At 38.7% G+C, this 21,134-nt stretch overlaps 1 protein-coding gene across 3 annotated transcripts in view; it reads right to left on the bottom strand.

Annotated features, from left to right (window-relative positions):
• Positions 1-11,585: 11,585 nt before the first annotated feature.
• Positions 11,586-21,134, bottom strand: part of SEC24D (SEC24 homolog D, COPII coat complex component) — a 113,009-nt gene continuing 103,460 nt past the window's right edge. For 2 of the 3 annotated variants that reach the window (XM_012507799.2, XM_003271311.4), the window contains exons 21-23: positions 20,007-20,198; positions 17,268-17,357; positions 11,586-12,420 (exon numbers count right to left, since the gene is read on the bottom strand). In XM_012507799.2, the coding sequence (XP_012363253.1) occupies positions 12,280-12,420; positions 17,268-17,357; positions 20,007-20,198 (423 nt within the window). In that variant the 3' untranslated portion in view covers positions 11,586-12,279. The remainder of the gene's footprint in view (positions 12,421-17,267; positions 17,358-20,006; positions 20,199-21,134) is intronic. The other variant, XM_030815753.1, reaches the window with a different exon arrangement.

Genomic DNA, 21,134 nt, shown 5'->3' with positions numbered 1-21,134 from the left:
TAATGTAAAACCAACTACAGAAAACCCTCAACTTAAGGATACAGCTTGGAAATTGGAACTACAATTGCCTTTTATTAAAACCATATGGTGTGATGTTTGTTTTTAAAATTATATAAGACTTTATGCTGTCACTTCTCTTGCTGTACTGTAATTCATGTTTTAAATGAATTTGATAATGAAATTATACTATTATTCTTGATGAATACTTTTCTTATTTTTATGATTTTTCTAATGAAACTTTAAACTTTTGAGATTTGAGAGTCTGTTTTCTATAAGTAGAATTGCTGTTGTTACCAAATGAAAAAGGACTGACCTAAAATCAGTCTCTTCTTTTGGTCTGTGATGGATTTTAATGGCCGTTCTGTGCTCATATATACCTAAGATGAGATTATATTACATCCACCAAAGACTCAGTTTGAAGATAAGGAATGAGTGATAGAAGAAATAAGGCTGAGATCCTTAAAAGCCTAATTAACTTGCTTAACCCATTAGTACTATCTAGTACAAGACAGCATTTTTTTTGCTGAAATTATGGTTTTTGCTGAAATTGCGGTATATTTTCAACTTCACTAATTACAAATTATCTAGATTTAGAACTCTATATGTCAGCGTTGACCTGGGAATGAAGTCAGGATAGAGAAATTCCACTTGCCTGTGATGGGTCCTTAGAAGTATCAGCTAAGGAGTGACCCTGTCCTATACACAGGGCTCTCTATTATGTTCCATACCCTGGGCCTACCCAAGGTGACATTCCTGGAGGAGGTGACATTCCTGCTGTTTACATGGCATAGGCACCTGTGAGATCGGTGTCACAATTTCATCTTAGAAAGAGGTAGGTATGGCTGCTTTGTTGGTTGAAAGTTAAGGGGAGCCATGATCTACCATATTTAGGAAAAAGTTATTTAAAAAAGAGTAGATGGTGGAAAAAGAATGTAAGACCTAGAATTTATCCCTTTGACAATGAATCTGGCCTTTTTAATCGTAGGATGGAATTGATTCACTAGTTTTTGCTAACTTTCACTTTCAGTAAAGCTTGAGGTATTGTTTTTGCAATGACTATATATTCATTGAGGAAGGGTTTCCAATGAAATTTCATTACTCTGACCTCTTCTAATTTTTGATCTTCTTTATATTTACATGTATTACATTCCACAAAATTATGTAGAAATGCTGGGCATGGTGGCTCATGCCTGTAATCCCAGCACTTTGGGAGGCCGATGTGGGTGGATCACTTGAGGTCAGGAGTTTGAGACCAGCCTGACCAATATGGAGAAACCCCATCTCTACTAAAAATACAAAATTAGCCAGGCGTGGTGTCGTGTGCACGCCTGTAATCCCCGCTACTTGGGAGGCAGTGGCAGGAGAATTGTCTGAACCCAGGAGGTGGAGGTTGCAGTGAGCCGAGATTGTGCCACTGCACTCCAGCCTGGGTGACAGAGTGAGACTCTGTCTCCAAAAAAAAAAAAAAATTGTGTAGAAATAAATTTTTAGTTGCTTTATGCACTAATTCCTTACTGGGAATAGAAGCTAATTATTGTGAAATAACCTCAGCATGTCTGAGTTTTTATAGAATTATAATTCATGGTATTCCAAACCAACTGTTGATATTTATTTCCAGTGAGAACCATTTTCCCACTGACCTTCCTCCTTTCAGAGGATGGGGATTAGGAGGCCCAAAGTACTGACTGAGTAGGAATACTTTTTTATTCTTCTTCACTGTGGAGAAACAAGAGGGCAGGTAGTTGATGATGTCAGGTAGAACAGATTTTATGGTGTGGAATACCATACCCAAACACAAACGAATCAGATTAGACCACAGAATTGTGGTGATGGCAGTCAGAATGTAATACGGTCATCATGAAACAGCACAGTGTGAGAGGTGAAGGTGTCAACCTGGGAAGTGAGAATCAAGCAGGAGTGTGGCATGGCAACCAGCTCACAGATTCAGAGTTGAGAGGGATCACTACTGCGGCAGCTCTGCTCTGATACTCTGGCAAGTAGTAGAGCCACTTTATGAGCCCTTATTTCCTATCTCCCTTATTCTGAGGCCAGGTCAGTGATATGCTATAGTTTCATTTAAGTTAATAGAGTATAAAGATGGGATTCTTGGGAGCTACATTGTGCATCAGGGTGTCACAGCTGCTACTAGGAGTTACTCCTTTTCATGTCTTTTAAAGTACTTTCTACCCATCTTAATTGCTAAATTATCTTTCAGTTAGTTACAGCAGCTTATTTTAAAACCTGTACTGTTTTCATCCTGAATTTAGAACATAAGATTTAGCCTTTGAAGTATAGTTTCAGACTTTACTAATTTGTTTAATATAATCCTTATTAACGTGACAAAATGAAAGCCCAGTTGGGACTTAGTCTAAACAGTAGTCTTTGATCTGAAAGTGTCTCGTATTTTGTGATCTATTAAAAACATAAACCTTTTTTTTATGCGAAAGGTGTTTCTTAGAACAATCCTGTAATCTTAGGGTTCATGTGTTACTTTAGCGTTATCCTCTCTTTGATGTTGGGTAATAGGGGCTGAACTTTTGCTGGGTTCTCGTGTATATGTAGTCAGTTTTGAGGCTATAAATCTAGGACTTCTCAAAAGATTAGAACATTTATCCAGCAAACTGACTCCATTGAAGACCTCATTTCTGGAAATACCACATTGCTTCTGCTCTCAATAACTCTTATCATTTACTCATATAAATATTGTTAGCTATAATGCACAGAGAAAATCTACCTCATTCAATCTAGATAATTGGGACATCCTTTTCCAGTAAACCCTTTTTCCACTATTGGACAAAATATTAAAATGATCAGTTTGAGTGTATGTTAGAGTTCGTGTTTCTGTAACTAAAGGTGCTAATAAACTGAAATCAGATAAGGTAGGTTTTTCCAAAAATACTTCTAAATAATTGAGAACCTAGAAGTCAACAATGTAAAATGCATATGGGACTCTAGTATATTAATAGAGAAGCAGGCCAAGAACTTTTTAATGGGATAATTGTCTTCTTTAGTCACATTGTTTGCATATTAACGACATGGAAATATTTTCACTCATTTACTTTCATCCATTTATCTGTGCTTTTTCTCACTTTGATGAGTTTTCTCAACTCCTTTCTAAGAAAAGCAGAGCAGAGCAGCATAGAGTGCCTTAGTAAATGGCCACTGACTCTTGGTCTCAGGCCATAGCGACTATAGAGAGAAGAGTGGGGCTGGAGACGTCATACCCTGGGTAAAGTGGACATCACTTGTCAGCTCCAGTTAATTGTCACCACAGAGAGAAGAGGGTAAGTTGTTCATGTGGCATTTCCCTACATTTTAGAGGTTGACAAAATAGTTTGTGATTTTTGCTTACATTTGCATTCATAGAACTAAAAAAAATTTAATTTGGCTAGCAAAATACCACATGCATATTTTCTTTTTTCTTTTTATTTTTTGAGACAGAGTCTCGCTCTGTTACCCAGGCTGGAGGGCAGTGGTGAGATCTTGGCTCACTGCAACCTCCGCCTCCAGGGTTGAAGCGATTCTCCTGCTTCAGCCTCCTGAGTAGCTGGAATTACAGGTGCCCACCGCCACACTCAGCTAATTTTAGTATTCTTAGTAGAGACAGGATTTCACCATGTTGGCCAGGCTGGTCTCAAACTCCCAACCTCAACTGATCCACCCACCCTGGCCTCCCAAAGTGTCAGGATTACAGGTGTGAGCCTCTGCGACCGGCCAACATTGCATATTTAAATTATGCATGCATTATAGCTGTATACTGTGTGACCACATTTACTTAAAAAAGAGGAAAAAAGGTTACTTGCTTGAGACGGGAAACTATCACCTTTGAAAGCATATTAAGTAGTTGGCTTACTTTGGAACACACAGTAGATTGAAAATGTGAACTAATACTTTAAAATTGCTGTATAATGATGTCACTGCAAGCCATTCATCTATCCAATGGGAGAAAATGTAGAGGTCTAGGCTTGTGTTGTCACAAAATACACCTTTTAAGTAATCGTATACCTGTGCAGATTTTTATAACTGTTGTTATCATAAGAGAATGGCTACATCATTATCCTGCCTGCTCTGTGTGTTTATTTTGTTGTTGTTTTTGAAAGCAGTGGACAAAACCTCAAAACAGAATTTTGTTCAGATATATCCAGTTTAGTAGTTGATGCTGGTTAAATGATCAAAGTAATTGCTTAAATGTCTTGTGGAATTAGCTGTCACTTTATAGTTTATGTATTGTGGTGGGTACCTTAATAATACAAAGATTTTTAATGTAATAATATTGCTCATAATTCATGTAAGCTACACAGGTAGTTGGGTTATTGTTTTGTCTAAGAAGCTAGGTTTATAGCATGGTAAATAAAAGCTCAAGTTTATAGCTTTCTTTTCTACTATTAAGCTCAATTAAAGGATAATGCATGATTAAAAATATATTTATAAAAATAATTCCAAAGCAAAATTTAGAAAAATGTAAACACAAATGTAAGCCCATCAGCCAACTAGCTCCTTGAATCTTAACTCCATATCCTTTGTCAGATGGTGCTGACAAGATAGTGGATCAGGATGGCACCAGCACCTCTTTGGGGACCTTTCCCAGTTCTGATTGCTTTCTTTTACCCTGATTCAAACAGAAAGCTTGCCTTTTCATCTACCTGCATTTGTCTACTCACCTAGTCCTGAGCTTTTACCCTGCTGCTTGGGCTCTTATGACTTAGTTTTTGTCATTAGCTTTATAAGGGCAGTGGTATGCTTTCTCAGCTTCTAATGTATGGCATATAATAAGTGCTCAATAAATAGTCCCTTTCCCTTGCTGCTTGCTTAATAATTGGAAATAACTCCCAGGAGATTTTTCATAACCTTCCCTTGTCAGCTCTTTTCCCTTCTGCTGATGCTTTCTTGCTGCGTTTAAGAGGACTGTTTTTCTAATAAAGACTTTCTCTGTCTCAAATAAAAGAACATTATCTTTGGGGATAAAGAAAACAAAGCAATTTCCACTGAATTACCATTTATCAGAGGTCTTGAACAGAACAAACTTCCCCTGGTCTGACTTTAAAGGAACCTGACTCCTTCCTTAGAATGTAAATTTTCAATTACTTCTCTGCCAAGGGCAACATGTTAAAATAAGGAGAGTGATTTAACTACACCTGTGTCACCTTGTTTAATTATAGCCTAAGTGGAAAAAGTAGATTATATTTCTCCTGTGAGTAATAGGGACAGTAGATTGCCTGAGTGAGGGGGGCGGACAGGATGGTGGAGGATGGGTGTGGGGTGGCACCCAGGAGTCTTAGGAAACTGCTGCTGGTCAGCAACAATGGCCCTAGGAGAGAGAGCCTCATGGGGAAAGAGCTCAGTGGCACGGAGCTCCACTGGGAAAGTAGCTCAGTCCAGACCACACATTCAGTTTCCCCAAGCATGGTGTTGAAAGCAGAGAGCCCCGGACTTCAGGAGGCCATGGGGCACTTTGACACTAGTCATCAGTGTGGATGAAAGAGAGTAAAGATTCCCTTTCAGTCCTGTGGGATAGAGATTCAGATTCAGTTAGGTTGATTTTAAAAACATGACATTTTTTGCACACCAAAGTTCACAGTTGCAATTCATATCTGCTTGAAACTTCCCTAATTCATAAAGGTAATAACCTTTTTGACACATAGGCATATGAGGTGGGGTCCCTAAAATATTGATTGGGTAACATTAAACCCCATTGGGTATCCTAAAATGGTATTCTTCAAACATGAATAATGTGTGTTTAAACAGTTTTTCATGGACCCAAGGAATACCTCAGATGGAAAAATACCGACTAAAAAACTAGAGTCTCGTTCTTCAGAAGGTCTTAAAATTGCAAATCTCACTGCAAAAGAGTGGTTTTTATAACTGGTAAGAGAACTTTTTCAACTTTTATTTTAAATTCAGGGGACACACGTGCAGATATTTTACCTGGGTATATTGCATGATGCTGAGGTTTGGGGTACGAATGATCGTCACTCAGGTACTGAGCACAGTACCCAAGTTTTTCTTTTTCTTTTCTTTTTTTTTTTGTTTTTTGGTGGAGCAATCAGAACACCTACAACATTTATTGATTAGCGTTTGCCATCTTATATGGGTGCGGTTTGTGGCACCCCCAAAACAATTATGATAGTAACATCCAAGATCACTGATCACACATCACCATGACAGACATAATAATAAACAGGTTTGAAATATTGTGATAATTACCAAAAGGTGACACAGAAACACAAAGTGAGCACACACTGTTGGATCAACAGTTTTTGAATCCTTGCCCCACTCCCTCCCTCCCACCTCAAATAGTCCTGTGTCTATTGTTGCCATTTTTATGGGTAGCAAATGTTTAGCTCCCACTTACGAGAACATGTATTTGGTTTTCTGTTCCTTTGTTAATTTGCTTAGGATAATGGCCTCCAGCTGCATCTATGTTGCTGCAAAGAACATGCTTTCATTCTTTTACATGGCTGTGAAGTATTCCCATGGTGTACGTGTACCACATTTTCTTTATCCAGTCCACCATTGATGGGTACCTAGGTTGATTCCATGTCTTTGCTATTGTGAATAGTGCTGCTATGAACATGTGTCTTTTTGGTAGAATGATTTATTTTCTTTCTTACTCAGTAATAGGTTGAATGGTAATTCTGTGATATAATTTTTTTAAAAAGTATTAAAGCCAGGCATGATGGCCTGTAATCCTAGCTATGTGGGAGGCTGAGATGGACGGATTACTTGAGCCTGGAAGCTGGAGACCAGCCTGGGTGACATAGTGAGACTTCATCTCAAATAATAAAGTGGAAAAATAAAATAAAAAAGCAGTCCCTAAAAATTCTTACACAACTCAGCCGGGCGCAGTGGCTCACGCCTATAATCCTAGCACTTTGGGAGGCTGAGGCGGGCGGATTGCCTGAGCTTAGGAGTTCGAGACCGGCCTGGGCAACAATGGTGAAGCCCCGTCTCTACTAAAATACAAAAAATTAGCCAGGCGTGGCGGCATGCGCCTGTAGTCCCAGCTACTTGTGAGGCTGAGGCAGGAGAATCGCTTGAACCTGGGAGGCGGAGGTTGCAGTGAGCTGAGATCGCGCCACTGCACTCCAGCCTGGGCAACAGAGCAAGACTCTGTCTCCAAAAAAAGAAAATTCTTACACAACTCACGTATTCTTGAGACTGCATCTGTAATCCACTTATAGTTTCCTTAATGAAACACTAGTAATTTGTCTCCCCAAATTGACTTTGTTCTTTATGTGATTGAAAACTAGATTCTCATGTATTAAGTTTGGATAACAATGGCTCTGGAAATGTTTATGAGGGTACATTTTGGAAATTGAGGGAGTTTAGCCTGCACAAGAAACATGATAGGGATACGTCTTTGAACTATCTGAAAACTGCTATTCATTGGAGGAGGAATTCCCCTTGGGAGGCTGAGGTGGGAGGATTGCTTGAGCCCAGGAGTTTGTGACTATTGTGGGAAACATGGTGAAACCACATCTCTACAAAAAAATTAGCCAGGCACATGCCTATAGTCCCAGATACTCAGGAGGCCAAGGCAGGAGGATCACTTGAACCCAGGACGTTGAGGCTGCAGTGAGTCGTGATCTTGCCACTGCACTCCAGCCTGGGCAACAAACTGAGACCCTGTCTCAAAAAACAACAACAAAAAAAGTGATGAGAAGATTACTTTCCCAAACAACCATTTATGAACAGTTCTGTTAGAAAATGGTATTTGGTGGACTTTCCCTAAAACTTCTCATTTTGGTACAAGTACTCGCTTGTTTTTTGAGGCCAAAGGTAGATTGAGATCATATCTGCTTTCCATACTAGTAGTGATTCATAATGGCAAACTCCCTAAGTTCTTTTTCTAACATGTATTGTTTCCAAGAACGATATCCTGCATATGCATTTGTTTTTTGGACACAAGTCTAGATGAGTAATTATTCTCAGTCTACTACCGTTATGTTAGACTTTTAGAAGTGAACCTTCTAGGAAAGTTGCCATTTGGTAACCTCAAAGATGTGCCTTCAAAAAGTCAGTGAACTCATTTCTTTTTTTTTAATAAAGGTTCCGTAACATTTGAAATACAAGTTCTTGTCTTTGGTTTATATATTATTGAGGTTTTGGTTTTTAGCATTTAAAGTAGTTTAAGCTGCAAGTTTCTCATATGGCAAATTTAATCTCTGAAACCATCTGTTAATTGGAATTTCTATAGCATTTAAAGATAGCTTGATTTGGAGGATGTCAATTATGATACTGGTGGCATAGTAGCAAATCCAATTAGGAGTCAGATTAGTCCTAGTTTTTATGATCCTTAGCAAGTTTAGTAAAAAACTTACTTAATAAAACAATAACAGCAATGAACACTTAAATAGCAGCACTATGTGTCAGACACTGTTCGAGGCCCTTTATAAACTTTAATTCTTGAAAAAACTGGAGGAAACAGACACAGAAAATTTTCTAACTTGCCCTGGATCACACAGCTAGTGGTGGAACTAGTATAGAAACCCATGTCGCTGGGTCCAGAGCAACATGGGTCTGAGCCGTTGTGCTCCACCAGCTCTTCCAGTCTGGGGAGGGGGAGCACTGTTTCAGAGCAGCACTTACACCATTTTTGGCAAGTGGTCATTCAGGACTCACTGGAGCATTTCCATTACATATTGGGTTTCTTTTACCATGAAAGCTAACCTCACCATTTATATTATGTTCCCTCTGTTTTCCAAGGGTCTTGCTCTTTTGAATATTTTTTCTCTGTCTTCAGTCTTCAACATTCTTTGTAGTACAGTATCGTCACTGTATTTTTTCAACATAAAATACTGGCTGCTTCCCACCAGCATTTAAATGGCAAATCCCTTAAAATTTAAAAAAAAACTTAAAATTTAAAAAATTCTCCCCTTTCTGTGACCCACCCGCTCGTCACCTCGAGTTGCCTCAATTCTGCCTCCCCTTCTTCAACCTGTTCTAATCTAGCCTTTAGCCTCACTGATTTAGAGAAACTGCTCTTCACTAGTCACCCATGACCTTTTACTAATCCCAACAAACATTTTTGTCTTTGTCTTTTGGAAGCCTGTAACTTGGCTGCCCACTCTCCTCATGCACCCCCTCTTTTACCTTGAGGTTTGTGACATCTAGCCAAGTTCCCTTCCTACCTCTCTGGCCCTTCCCAGTTTCAAGGTTTCTAGTGACTGTCCGCTCTAGGGATTTGCTTCCTTCACACTCTACAGAGTCATCCTAAGTTTTTTCAGCCACTTGTGTGGCTTCCTTTTCTTGATATACATGTAGATGGTTTGCAAATCTTTAGTTCACAGCTCTCTGCTGAGCTTCACACCCATATTTTTAGGTCCTATAGTTTATCTCACTTGGATAGCTTGCAAGCTACCTTAAATATGTACCATCTGAACTATACCCTTTACATACACACTGACATACACAAGTTGTTTTTATTTCTGTTTCCTCTCAGAGAATCATCTGTCTACCCAGTTGCTCAAAACAAATCATTTTCTTATACTTTCTCTTCCCTTACATCACCTCTCCCCCAGTTCCCCCACCCCCAACTAAATACCATTATTTTAATTCAGGCCATCGTGAACTCAAAGGAACTATTCTGATAGCCTCCCAAATGGTCTGTCTGCTGCAAGTTACATCACCTTACAACCCCAGAGTGATCTTTCTAGAGTGATCCTGCTGCTTCTGCTTAAATTACTTTGAAGGTCTTCATTTTGTCATTAGGATTAAGTCCAAACTCTTCCTTGGCTAAGTCTCACTCTACTTGCTTTTCCAACTTTATCTTTTACGAATTTGTCTCTCCTTGATAGTTCCAGCCAAGTTTAAGTTCTTTAGTTTACTGAAAGGGTGATGTGTGCCCTCTCCACTCTGAGCCTTCATGCTTATTTTCTCTTCTGCTGGCATATTTACCAATACTGCCAATTACCTGGCAAATGTTTACAATTTTTCAGGTCTCATCTTCAATGTAACTTCCTCTGGAAAATCTTTACTGACTACACCTTGCCCACCAGCTAGACCAGGTCAGATATCCCTGTTGTGTGCTTACTGGAGCATTTCATGGCATTTCTGAAACTTTCCTGTAATTGTAGAGATGGCAGGGACTTTGCTTGTGCTGCTCACTGTTGTCTCTCCAGTGTAGTGCCTAGTGTTTGGCACCTAGAAAATGTGCAGTCAGTATTTGTTAAATGAGAAGATACTACTTCCAATGGCATATTCTTTGAGCACCTAATTATTTAGAAGTTTCTTGTGTTAAGTGGCACTTTGTAACTTTTTTTTTTTTTTTTTTTTTGAGTCTAGCTCTGTCTTCCAGGCTGGAGTGCAATGGTGCGATCTCAGCTCACTGCAACCTCTGCCTCCCGGGTTCAAGCAGTTCTCCTGCCTCAGCCTCCCAAGTAGCTGGGATTACAGGTGCCTGCCATCACGCCCAGCTAATTTTTTGTATTTTCAGTAGAGACGGGGTTTCACCATGTTGGCCAGGCTGGTCTCAAACTGCTGACCTCACGTGATCCACTCGCCTCAGCCACCCAAAGTGCTGGTATTACAGGCATGAGCCACCGCACCCGGCCTGTCACTTCTATTTAATGGTTCTGGTTCTATACCCTAAAGAACACAAAGAACAAATCATTAGCCTTCAAATGCATAAAGGAATGTGCTCTGTGCTTCTATTTCACATAGGGCATGGTGCCTAGAATTGAACCTAGGTGTGGCCTGACCTCAGAGTAGAGTGGAACCATCACTATGCTCATTTGACAGCCTATCCTTGTAATAAGGTAGATTGAGATCATATCTGCTTTCATTCCACTAGTGATTCATAACGGCAAACTCCCTAAGTTCTTTTTCTAACGTGTTGTTTCCAAGAATGATCTCCTGCATATGCACTTGTTTTTTGGACACAAGTCTAGGAGCTTACATTTCTTCTTGTTAAACTCATCCAAGTTGATGATAAACTCATCCAAGTTGATGTTGAAGCAAAATGCCAGTTGGCTAACATGGGGGGATTTTAGTTCTGTCACTGTATTTGTTTTTCTACCTACTTCATGACATCTAATTTATAAATAAACCTTACTAGCCATATAATCAGAGACAAGGTACTTAAGCCTGTTTCTTCATGTGTAAATGGGGCTGATAACAGGATCAGGGTTGCTATGAAGAATACATGTGCATATGTTTGTTCACAAAAAACAGTGCAGTTCTTGGGACACGATATGTACTCAATATATTTTAGCTATTATTATTCATATAATTGATAACAAAGTTGAATAGGGCAGGTAGAGGCAGATGCCTTTGTGACATCACTCAAAATCATTCTCCTAGGTTTAGAAATATTCATTAATAATGGTTTCATGTAGCCCATTTCTATTTATTTTGCCCACAAAAACATTTTAGAGAACTTTGAAATGCCTTTCTCAAGTATAATATGATGTTTCTTAGATTTATTGCCTGGTACTCCTCAACCCTCAGAAAAAAAGAGAAAATTTTGTTTTCCTGATTTGTTCTTAGTGAGCTACCCAAACAACTTTTTGCCAAGACATTTTGAATACTACCCTTATTTCTTTTTAAGACCTAAAAATACATAATAAATAAATCAATCTACCTACTAAGATTATATGAAGTGATTTATTGATACTGGTTAAGATCCATTATATACAGGTAGAAACTTTCAAAATTGTACAAAGAACCATTAAGCATATTGATAAACACAGTTTTACAGACAAAACAACTGGAAAATAGTTTTAACATACACAATATATAATTATGAAAAAAATGTAGAACACATACTGTTCTACCAGATAAATCCCAAGGTTATTAAAAGTCTGCTATGCAAACCTTAAGTTGAAAAATGTGTTCAATGGAGTTACATGGTTTTAAAAAATTAAGTATAATGTAAAAATTAAGCTTTTTTTTTTCTCATTGCAATTGGGAGAGGAACTGAGACAACTTTTTACCCCAAATCTACACAGTTTGAAAAATAATTTATATGTCTAGCATAAAGAAAATTGAGAATGTTTATGGTTCTGTAAACTTTGCCTTTTATGAAATGCAAACCACATCAGTTTTAAAAATTAGAAACTGTGCAATCAGAAACAGATTGTTCCCTTTATGGCACAATTGTACCTTAATTGGCTTTATACCTGAGCACCAAAGCTGAAGTTCTAAATGCCATCTCTTCCTGGAAAGTTACTCTGAAAATGAGCAAGAAATCAAAACTAGCCTATTATCATCTAGAAAATTAGGCACCAAGAAGGAGATTACCTCCTTAGAAATGCAACATCAATGACAGAGAAGTTTCAATTAATTAAGCAGCTGACAGATCTCCTTGTGAACACAACAAAGGAAATCCACATAAGAAGAGCCTCCATAAAGTCCTTTGTCTTCTACCAGGAACTGTCGGAAAACCATTTCTGGCTGTTCTCGCTGCTTTACGATTGTGAGCTAGGAAAAAAAAAAACAAAACAGTAACAGCCCCTGGTTATAAACATTATTTGAAAATGGCTCAATTTTGTCTATTTCAATTTCGGCAAACATTATTGAATGTCCATTATGTGTGAGGCTATGGAGGATGATGGGAAAGTGGAAAGAGGCATGGACCCTGAAACCCCAAAACCTAAGACATACAATTTTAAGTGGCAAAAATGAAACCTAAGCAGAGTGTTACAGGAAAGGCTTCACAATGATAGTAACTGTCCCCTGAGCCTTAAAGGATAGGGGTAGGGCTAGAGAGTGTTTCATACTGGAATACATGTGCCATGTACCAGAGATATAATTATGGCTGGCATGTAAATTATCACAGGCTTCTAAAAGGGACAAATTATCATCATAATGAGTTTGGGTTTCTGTAGGAAATGTGATCCAGTGAAGGTGCAGAAGAATGAAATGAGACAGTTAAGTGGCAGCAGTATGTACAATACATTCGTGAGATGAGGGACACTAGATAGGAAGTGGTTTAAAGTGTCTGGGTCGGAGATGATCAGGTTCTGAATTAGAGCAGTGGAGGTGGAAAGGGGGTAGATTGGAGAGATGCTAGAGAGGTTAACACACAGGGAAAACGGGAGAACTCCTGTCCTTTGCTCATCACGATTCTCTAGACCTGTGCTGTCCAGTACAACAGCCAGACACACATACTATTGAGCACTTAAAATGTGGCTCATCCAAATTGAGATGTGCTGTAAATATAAGACACACAATAGACTTCTAGACTTAGTATGAAAAATAAAATATGAAAATATCAATAATTGATACAGATTACATATAGAAATTATATTTTGGATATACTGGGTTAAATTCATTTAAATGAATTTTTTCTTTTTAAATGTGGTCATCAGAAAACATAGAATTGCATATGCATTTGCATTACTGGAGAGTGCTGCTCTAAGAAGAAACCCACAGGGAAGAAGCCCAGAAGAGAGGCAGTTTTGTCATGAACACTTTGAGCCCTTCTTTCTACACCTGTATTCCTACTTGAGGAAGTCAAGGTAGATGATCTGAATTGTCATAATTTCATATTTATTGTGCCACAGTGGGGTTAACTGAGCCATACATGCACAACAATGCCTCTCCACCTGCCTCCTATATAATTAAGAGGAGCCAGGGTATTTCTCACTTCTTCCTCTCAGGAGGTAAACCCACCAGAAAGGCCTGCAATAGGGAAGCACATGCAGTGAGCCGCTTCACCAGCTGCAGCGGGGAAGGTATGTGCAATTTTGGCTAGGAGGGCAGGGCCCTCCCTACTTTTGCATTCTATGCTTTTTAGTATAGTGGAGAGTAATTCTGTCAATACCACTTGCTTTTTTTTTCCTTTTTAACGTTTTGGCCTGGATCCAAGTCTGTTAAGTTTTAAGTTGCCCCGACCTAGTAAAAATAATAATATATAAGAACAACTGCTGCTGCCACAACTCAGCTAATTCCATGTGGATACAGGTATGTGTGATGCCTTGGCTTTTGGGTGTCAGCTCTAGGTACTGGGAGTTGGCACTAGAATAGCTGTGTGCATAGGCAGATTCCACTCCTACATGGGGAAGCAAAACTAACCCTTAAAGAGATTTCTCCAAAGAAGTTTAAGATTTGCCTCCTGATGAACCTGAAGTCAGGATTCTTTTCATTTTATGTTTTATCCACCCTCTCCCACATGCCGCTACGACTTTACTATTGTCCGTGATTGGTAGAGGCAGTGTGGGTCTAGCCTCTGACACAACTCAGGCTGAGGCTGGGCAGGATAAGACATTGAAGGAGGAAAGACTTGAAGTTCCAATTTCTTTAGAATTTACTTTCTTTATGGAAATTAATGGAAAGAAATTCAGGTTGCTCATCTGAGGTATTTTCTATTGCTGCCATTCACTTGGGGTTTTTTTTTTGTTTTCGTGTGGTGCTCATTGTACAACCTCCTCTGACAAAGTGTCTCGCTATGAGCTGAGGTGGTAAGTAGAACAGGGAATGAATTACAGCCTTGGGAGAAACTTAACTTTAAGCTACAGTGATTCATATCCTATCCTACCATTTGATTATCTACAGGTGTCAGGATGACACAGAAAGTATAGTGAGTGGAAGGTCTCAGGGGAGTGGAGTCATGGAAGTGGTATTGGCCTGTCTTGACACAGTGATGGTCGTCTCTTCAAGGGGCACACCCACACCAATAAAAGGAAAGCATACTGGTATGGATTGGTAGATCCGTCTTTATTTCCCTGCTTTACATTTCTAAAGGGAGGGGGATGGCCCTATAGAGTAGGAGGAGAACATTAAAATAATCACTGCTTGTCACCTCCTTGCTTCTTGTGTGCCTTCTCCAAGGGAAGACTGGCTAACTCTGAATGTGACATTCTCTGGGTCACCTTACCACAGGTCTTAAAGAATTAATGTGCTTCAAAAGCCAATCTCATCTTTCATTGGCTGACTCACAGGGAATCGCTAAAGCATGGGAGTGATTAGGAAGGCCCAGGTAGAACATGTTGAGCGAGAAGAGAGCCATGATACAACCTTCAGAGAATACCAACTCTTAAGTAGCAGATGAATGAAGAGAAGCCAATGAAAAAGAGTCACTGAGAAAGAAGAATCAGGAGCAGGGGATGTTTTGAAAGCTGACAGGAGATAATTTGAGGAAGTAGTCAACCTTGTAAATGCATAAAAGGATTGAGAATCAATTGTCTTTATCAATTTGGCAGTTTACAGAGAACTGGAGAGATAAGAAGAAGGAAAGAGCAGTTAATACAGACTTTTTCAAGGAGCTTGGTTGTAGAATGTTTGGTATGTTGCTGGTGTTCAATAAATATTTGTAGAATGAATGAGGAAAGGGCAGCAGAATCTTGGAGAAGTGGCAGCTTCTATGAAGGTAAATTTGAACAGCTTGTAAACTGTGGAAAAGGGCCAATGGGAAAGGAATAATCTAGAAAATACAAGTGGAAGGAGAGAGAATAAAAAACATTTGGAGCACAGAGAACCGTGCAGGGCAGGACTAGAATTTCTCAGGAAGGCACTTGGTTTTGGTCATCTGTAGATATACTGTGGTAGAAATCTTTTTTTGTTGTTGTTCCCCACATATATGAGAATAATCTGACAATAAGGTCTAAGAGGACTGAGTTTTTGAAAAAGTAATTAGCATAACCTGGAAGGTAGCAGTTCCTTCTAGATTTGATTTTGTTATTCTTGATCCTTCCATACCAACTCTTTTCTCCTACCTAATCTTAACCCTTTAAAAGTATGTTTTCATTTCCTTTTCAAGTGTCAGAGAAACGGTGGAATGCTAAGTGCACTGGGACTAAGCAGCTAGTACAAGCCCTGTATCTGCTATGATCCAGTTGTGAGACCCAGACCAAGCGAGTGAGCTCCTTTGAGCCTCACTTTCATGTCTGTGATGTGCAGGTATAGGAAGCCAGGTATCTCCCAGATTCCTTTCAACTCTGACATCTGTAGATTTTAGATATTTCTAATTCTTTATAGAGATAGCATTCTATGAACAGACAGATACATTTGCAGGTAGTACATAAGAAAATCTGATTCTTTAAGTATTCAAGCTAAAATTGTTTTATCACAGAGGTGCTTAATATTTTATTCACATATAGTATTTGAAGCTCACCCCCAGATGGTTTTATAACCAAAGCTGACATAACTTTGATAAGAGGTTGGAACAGGTGGGAGAAAGCAGAGGAAAGTTTAATGTTTTTCCCTGAAGAAGGAACTACTGAGCACAAGGATGATCTCCATGCTTAGTCCTGCCTCTTCTCTGCAAATGCCCAGTTGGAGGGATGCAGTTGCTGCAGCCGGGATGAAGGTGAATCATTATTGCTGTGCATTCTAAATACCAGTGGCTTTCAATTTGCATTTCATGAGCTCAATATTTGGTTACATGTTTCTAGGGCATTCAGAGAGAATGCCCTAGAAAAACGTGTAACCAAATCTTAAGAGAATGTGTTTAGTTTGAGCCTTGTCTGTCTTCTCTAGGTCCTGCCCTTAAACTGAACCATAGGTGCTGTGTGGTGTGAAAACTGTTCTAGAAAAGTTGTATATTCATCCAGATGTCATTAGTTCAATTTACCTAAGCTCTACCTAAAGTTGATGTTTGCATGCATGAGTTACTTTCACAGTTACGAATGTTGGTTTAGATTGACATCACATTTACATTTCAGGAGACAACTGGCCCCATAAATACCCTGGCACTTGTAGACACGTGCCTCCAGGTGAGTGTCTTATAGCTCTTCAGTAAGCAGTGTTACACAGCACATCATCATCTATACATTCTAGATCCCAGGAGACTCTAATATTGAGCTTGGGAAGGAAAACAGGTAAGTATCTGGAACGTGGCAACAAGATACAATTTTCTTGGGTTCTAGACATATTAAATTTTTTTACTCAAACTCAGAAAAGGCTAGAAGGGCTTGAAAGGACGAGAATAACAAAACTTTTCAGAGATTATAAATTAAACATTGTAATAAATCAAATTTTACAAATGTTCTAAATGATACTTTTATAACTAAGTAATTTTAGGCACCAGAAGAAAAGTCATTTCAAAGTCTGTTAATGATACCAATTGCTATTAAATCATGAAGTTAATACTGACTTAAGATACCCTATAGTTAACCCATGGTAATAGCCGTTTATGTTTGTGACTGATAAGTAGGTAGATGTACTTAGAGGTTAATGTAAGGTTTTTTTAACTTTTATTTTAGATTTGTGATGGTGTGAGTTCTTAAAATCCAAGATCATGTCATAAAAATATAGGGTGTGCATTTTAAGTCTTTAATGAAATTTTTAACATTTGAATAAAGGGAAAAATAAAATCGCTTTCTTACCTTCATTGAATATGGCCTCTTTTGCTGGATAATACCCATTATCATTCTGAGTTGTTGAGAGTATGGGTTTCCCACTTCAGGCAGCAATGTCTTAAATTTAAGAAAATCAAAGTTTTAGTACAGCTTATAACATTTAGATAGAAGTAGCAATATAAGATTATCATAATGTTAAAAATATCCTTCTGAAACCATGTACTTGAACATTGGTGTAGTTCATTACCTGAAAACCAAAACTGTGGGGAAAATGCACTAAAAATTATTGGCACCCACTCCCATAATTGACAGAAGACAATTATTTCTGTCTTTTGAAAAAAACTCTGGAATTTGACACATGTACATCACTGAAATGACACAGCACAGATGTAGTCAGCCCTCTGTATCCATGGGTTCTGCATCCATGGATTCAACCAACCACAGACAAAAATATCATTTGTAAAAAATGCATCTGTACTGAAAAGGCATGGATTTTGGGTTTTTTTTGTCATTATTCTGTAAACAATATAGTTTAACAAGTATTTACATAGCGTTTTATATTGTATTAGGTGTTATAAGTAATCTTTTTTTTTTTTTTTGATAGAGAGAGGGTCTCACTATGTTGCCCAGGCTGGTCTTGAACACCTGCACTCAAGCAATCCTCCCGCTTCAGCCTCCCAAAGTGCTGGGATTATAGGTGTAAGCCACCATGCCCAGCTGGTGTTATAAGTAATCTAGAGATGATTTAAAATATATGGGGGTATGTGCACAAGTTATATGCAAATACCATGCCATTTTATATCAGGGACTTCAGCATCTGTGAATTTATCTGTTCTGGAACCAATTCCCCATGGATACCAAGAGACAATAGCATATGTTTTATGCAAACAACTTCCTGTGAAAGTTTGATCCCTTTTCAAGATTCAAGGCTATGTTGTGAGAGAAAAGAATGTACTTTATTCCTTCAATGGATGGAAAATTCCATCCAAGTACTACTGTTCCAGCATTAAAACAAACTACCAAATGTTGATTTCTCAAAGGGAATGCAGCCTCTTAGACAGCCCAGAAATCTGGTTAGTGGTCTACAGGCCAATCCAGCTGCACATGGCATCCAGGAGATATGAAGGATTTTGACTTACATTTCTTCCATTAAGACAGAGTAAAATGCTAATGTTTGCTTCTCAGCAAGAAGATGCCAAGAGCCAATGCATCATTGTGAGTTAGCCAGAGAACATGTGAGTTAGAGTGTTTCACCATAAACCTCAAGTGTCAGGAAAAATTTATGGTCAATATTTTTCACAGGAGTAAGGAAAGCAAAAAATTCATTATTTATATTCACACTCCCATCCCCTATATGCATTATGTGGCATATTATAGTAGATCTATTTATTCAACAAACAACGTAAGTATTCTTCATGTATATGTTTTAAAGTGCCAGCTGCCTCTAAAAAGAAAGTAGCTTACATTTGGTTTTTAACTTTGTTTCATTTTGTTGATGAAAGTCAAGGAAATACCGGTATACTGATATAAGCACAGACCTACCAATCTGCTGCCTTGTGGTAGAGACACTGGCTATTTCCTGCGGATGTTCAGTTCAGCAACTATGCATTCAGCATTTACTATGTCAATATATTACAAGAGGAAGCTTCCTTAACTTTTACATAAACATTCTTCAGACTCATAGTTCTTTGCCTACTGAATTTTATTTTTTTAATTGCATTTATAATCATTTCTTAATTTCAAACATGCAGATATCAATTTCTAAATCTTCATCTTAAAACCAATTCTAACTGGAATATTGATACCCTTGAATTCTCTTAAAAATACACTTTTGACATTCCTAATGAATATGCGGCTCTCTAAACTGATCACCTGTCATGGCCTTGAATTTTAATCCTGCCTCTTTCTGCAAGATGCTATATATATTGATAAACTGTACTTCATACAATTGGGTTCAACAACTAGACTTAAGCCATCTTGCCACAACGTAAGTGAGGCTTCAGGAAACTAGCTATCTGCTGAGCTCTACTGGCATCCACTATCAGAGTCAAACAATAGCCATCGGCAGTGATGCTCACACAACAATGGTCTACAAATAAGGTTTGCTATAAATGTTGACTCTTGTACAAATTATAAGCTGGGTTTTCCTAAGATACTTTAAAATAGTCATTTGTATTAATTTAACATCAAACTCACAATTTCTTTTGTTGTTATTGCAACAGAGGGGTGTATAGTCTCTTTTTATGGAATTATTTGTTAACTCAGTAATCTGATTTAGTCTGTAGCCAAACACCTATGAAAGATTTCTACATTCTTCTGAGTATGCAGTGCAGCACCAGAGATGAGTACAGAGCATAAGAACTGAATTCAATTCCCATCTCTGCCACTTTACTACCTGAAGGAACTTGTCTCCAAGCCTCAACTGATTCCTCTGTAAAATGTTGAGACCATATCCATCTCACTGATTTGTTAGGACAATTAACTGAAATGGTATATTTAAGTATTTAGAGTACAGAGACTGGCACATAGTTAATGATCTGGAAGTGTTAGCATTTTCTATTAAAGTCACATATTTTAGTTGTTTGAAAGTACTCTATACAAATAACTTTATACCAGCTAATTGATATTGATCAAAAGATGAAATTCTTTCGTATACAGAAATATATGCCTTATTACTTTTCTTTCTGTAATATTTGCACATAAATAAAAACATTTAATAATTGATATTTTTCATATTACCACAAAAGCAATTAAAATAATACTTACCATATCTGTGTTGATATGTGCAAAAGATGGCACATTAAATATTCCTTGGATCAGTTCTGGTGGGCTGCTTACTCCCAACCACAGGAACATGTGTAGGCCATTAGCCAGTAAGAACATTCCTTCTTCTGAAAGACGGGACTCAGAGCAACGAATAGCAGCAGGTAACACTGTACTCTTGACATCTAACGTGTGCTGGGCAGGCACAGACAAAAGAGTTAGAAACTCCTTTCTTCCCCTTCCTTTCCCTCCTTCCTCTTTTCCTTTCCTTTTTTCCTCCCTCCCCTCCCTCAATGCATATTTAGTGAGTACCTATTATGTGCCAGACTTTATTCCAGTCATTAGAAAACAATCCCTACCTTGTGCAGCAAATGGTTTTGTGCAGGGAGGAAGAGACAACACATAAAATAAGTAAAATATACAGAATATAGATGGTGTTAAGAGTTATGAAGAAAAGATGCACGAAAGTGGGATAGGGTGTGTCGCTGGTAAAGGTGGGGACAAATTTTAACTAGGGTAGTCCAGGGAGCACACAAACTTTTAAGAAGGTAACCTGAGGAGGTAAGAGAAGGTGCCATGGGAGCAACTGGAGAAGACCATTTCAGATGGAAGGAAAAGCTAGTGCACAGGTCCTAAAGCAAGGGCCCAAATGGAGTGTTTGAGGATCAGCACGAAGCCCAGTGTGGCTGAAGTGGGATGGGGAAAGGGAGAGTAACAGAAGATTTCTAGAAGGGAGGGGAGGGTGGGGCACACAGCACTGGGCCAGGGTGGTAGGAACTTTGGCTTTTACTGAGATGGGAAATCCTGGAGTGTTTTGAGCGAAGGAGTAATACAAGCTGACAATTTTTTTTTTTTTTTTTTTTTTTTGAGACGGAGTCTTGCTCTTTCGCCCAGGCTGGAGGCACTATCTCGGCTCACTGCAACCTCCACCTCCCTGGTTCAAGCAATTCCCCTGCCTCAGCCCCCCACGAGTAGCTGGGATTACAGGCACATACCACCACGCCTGGCTAATTTTTTTGTATTTTTTTAGTAGAGATGGGGTTTCACCATGTTGGCCAGACTGGTCTCAAACTCCTGACCTTAGGAAATCGGCCCGCCTTGGCCTCCCAAAGTGCTGGGATTACAGACGTG

Source organism: Nomascus leucogenys, chromosome 7b (assembly GCF_006542625.1).
Source record: "Nomascus leucogenys isolate Asia chromosome 7b, Asia_NLE_v1, whole genome shotgun sequence".
Taxonomy (NCBI): domain Eukaryota; kingdom Metazoa; phylum Chordata; class Mammalia; order Primates; family Hylobatidae; genus Nomascus; species Nomascus leucogenys.
This window is presented reverse-complemented; position numbering and strand designations above follow the sequence as displayed.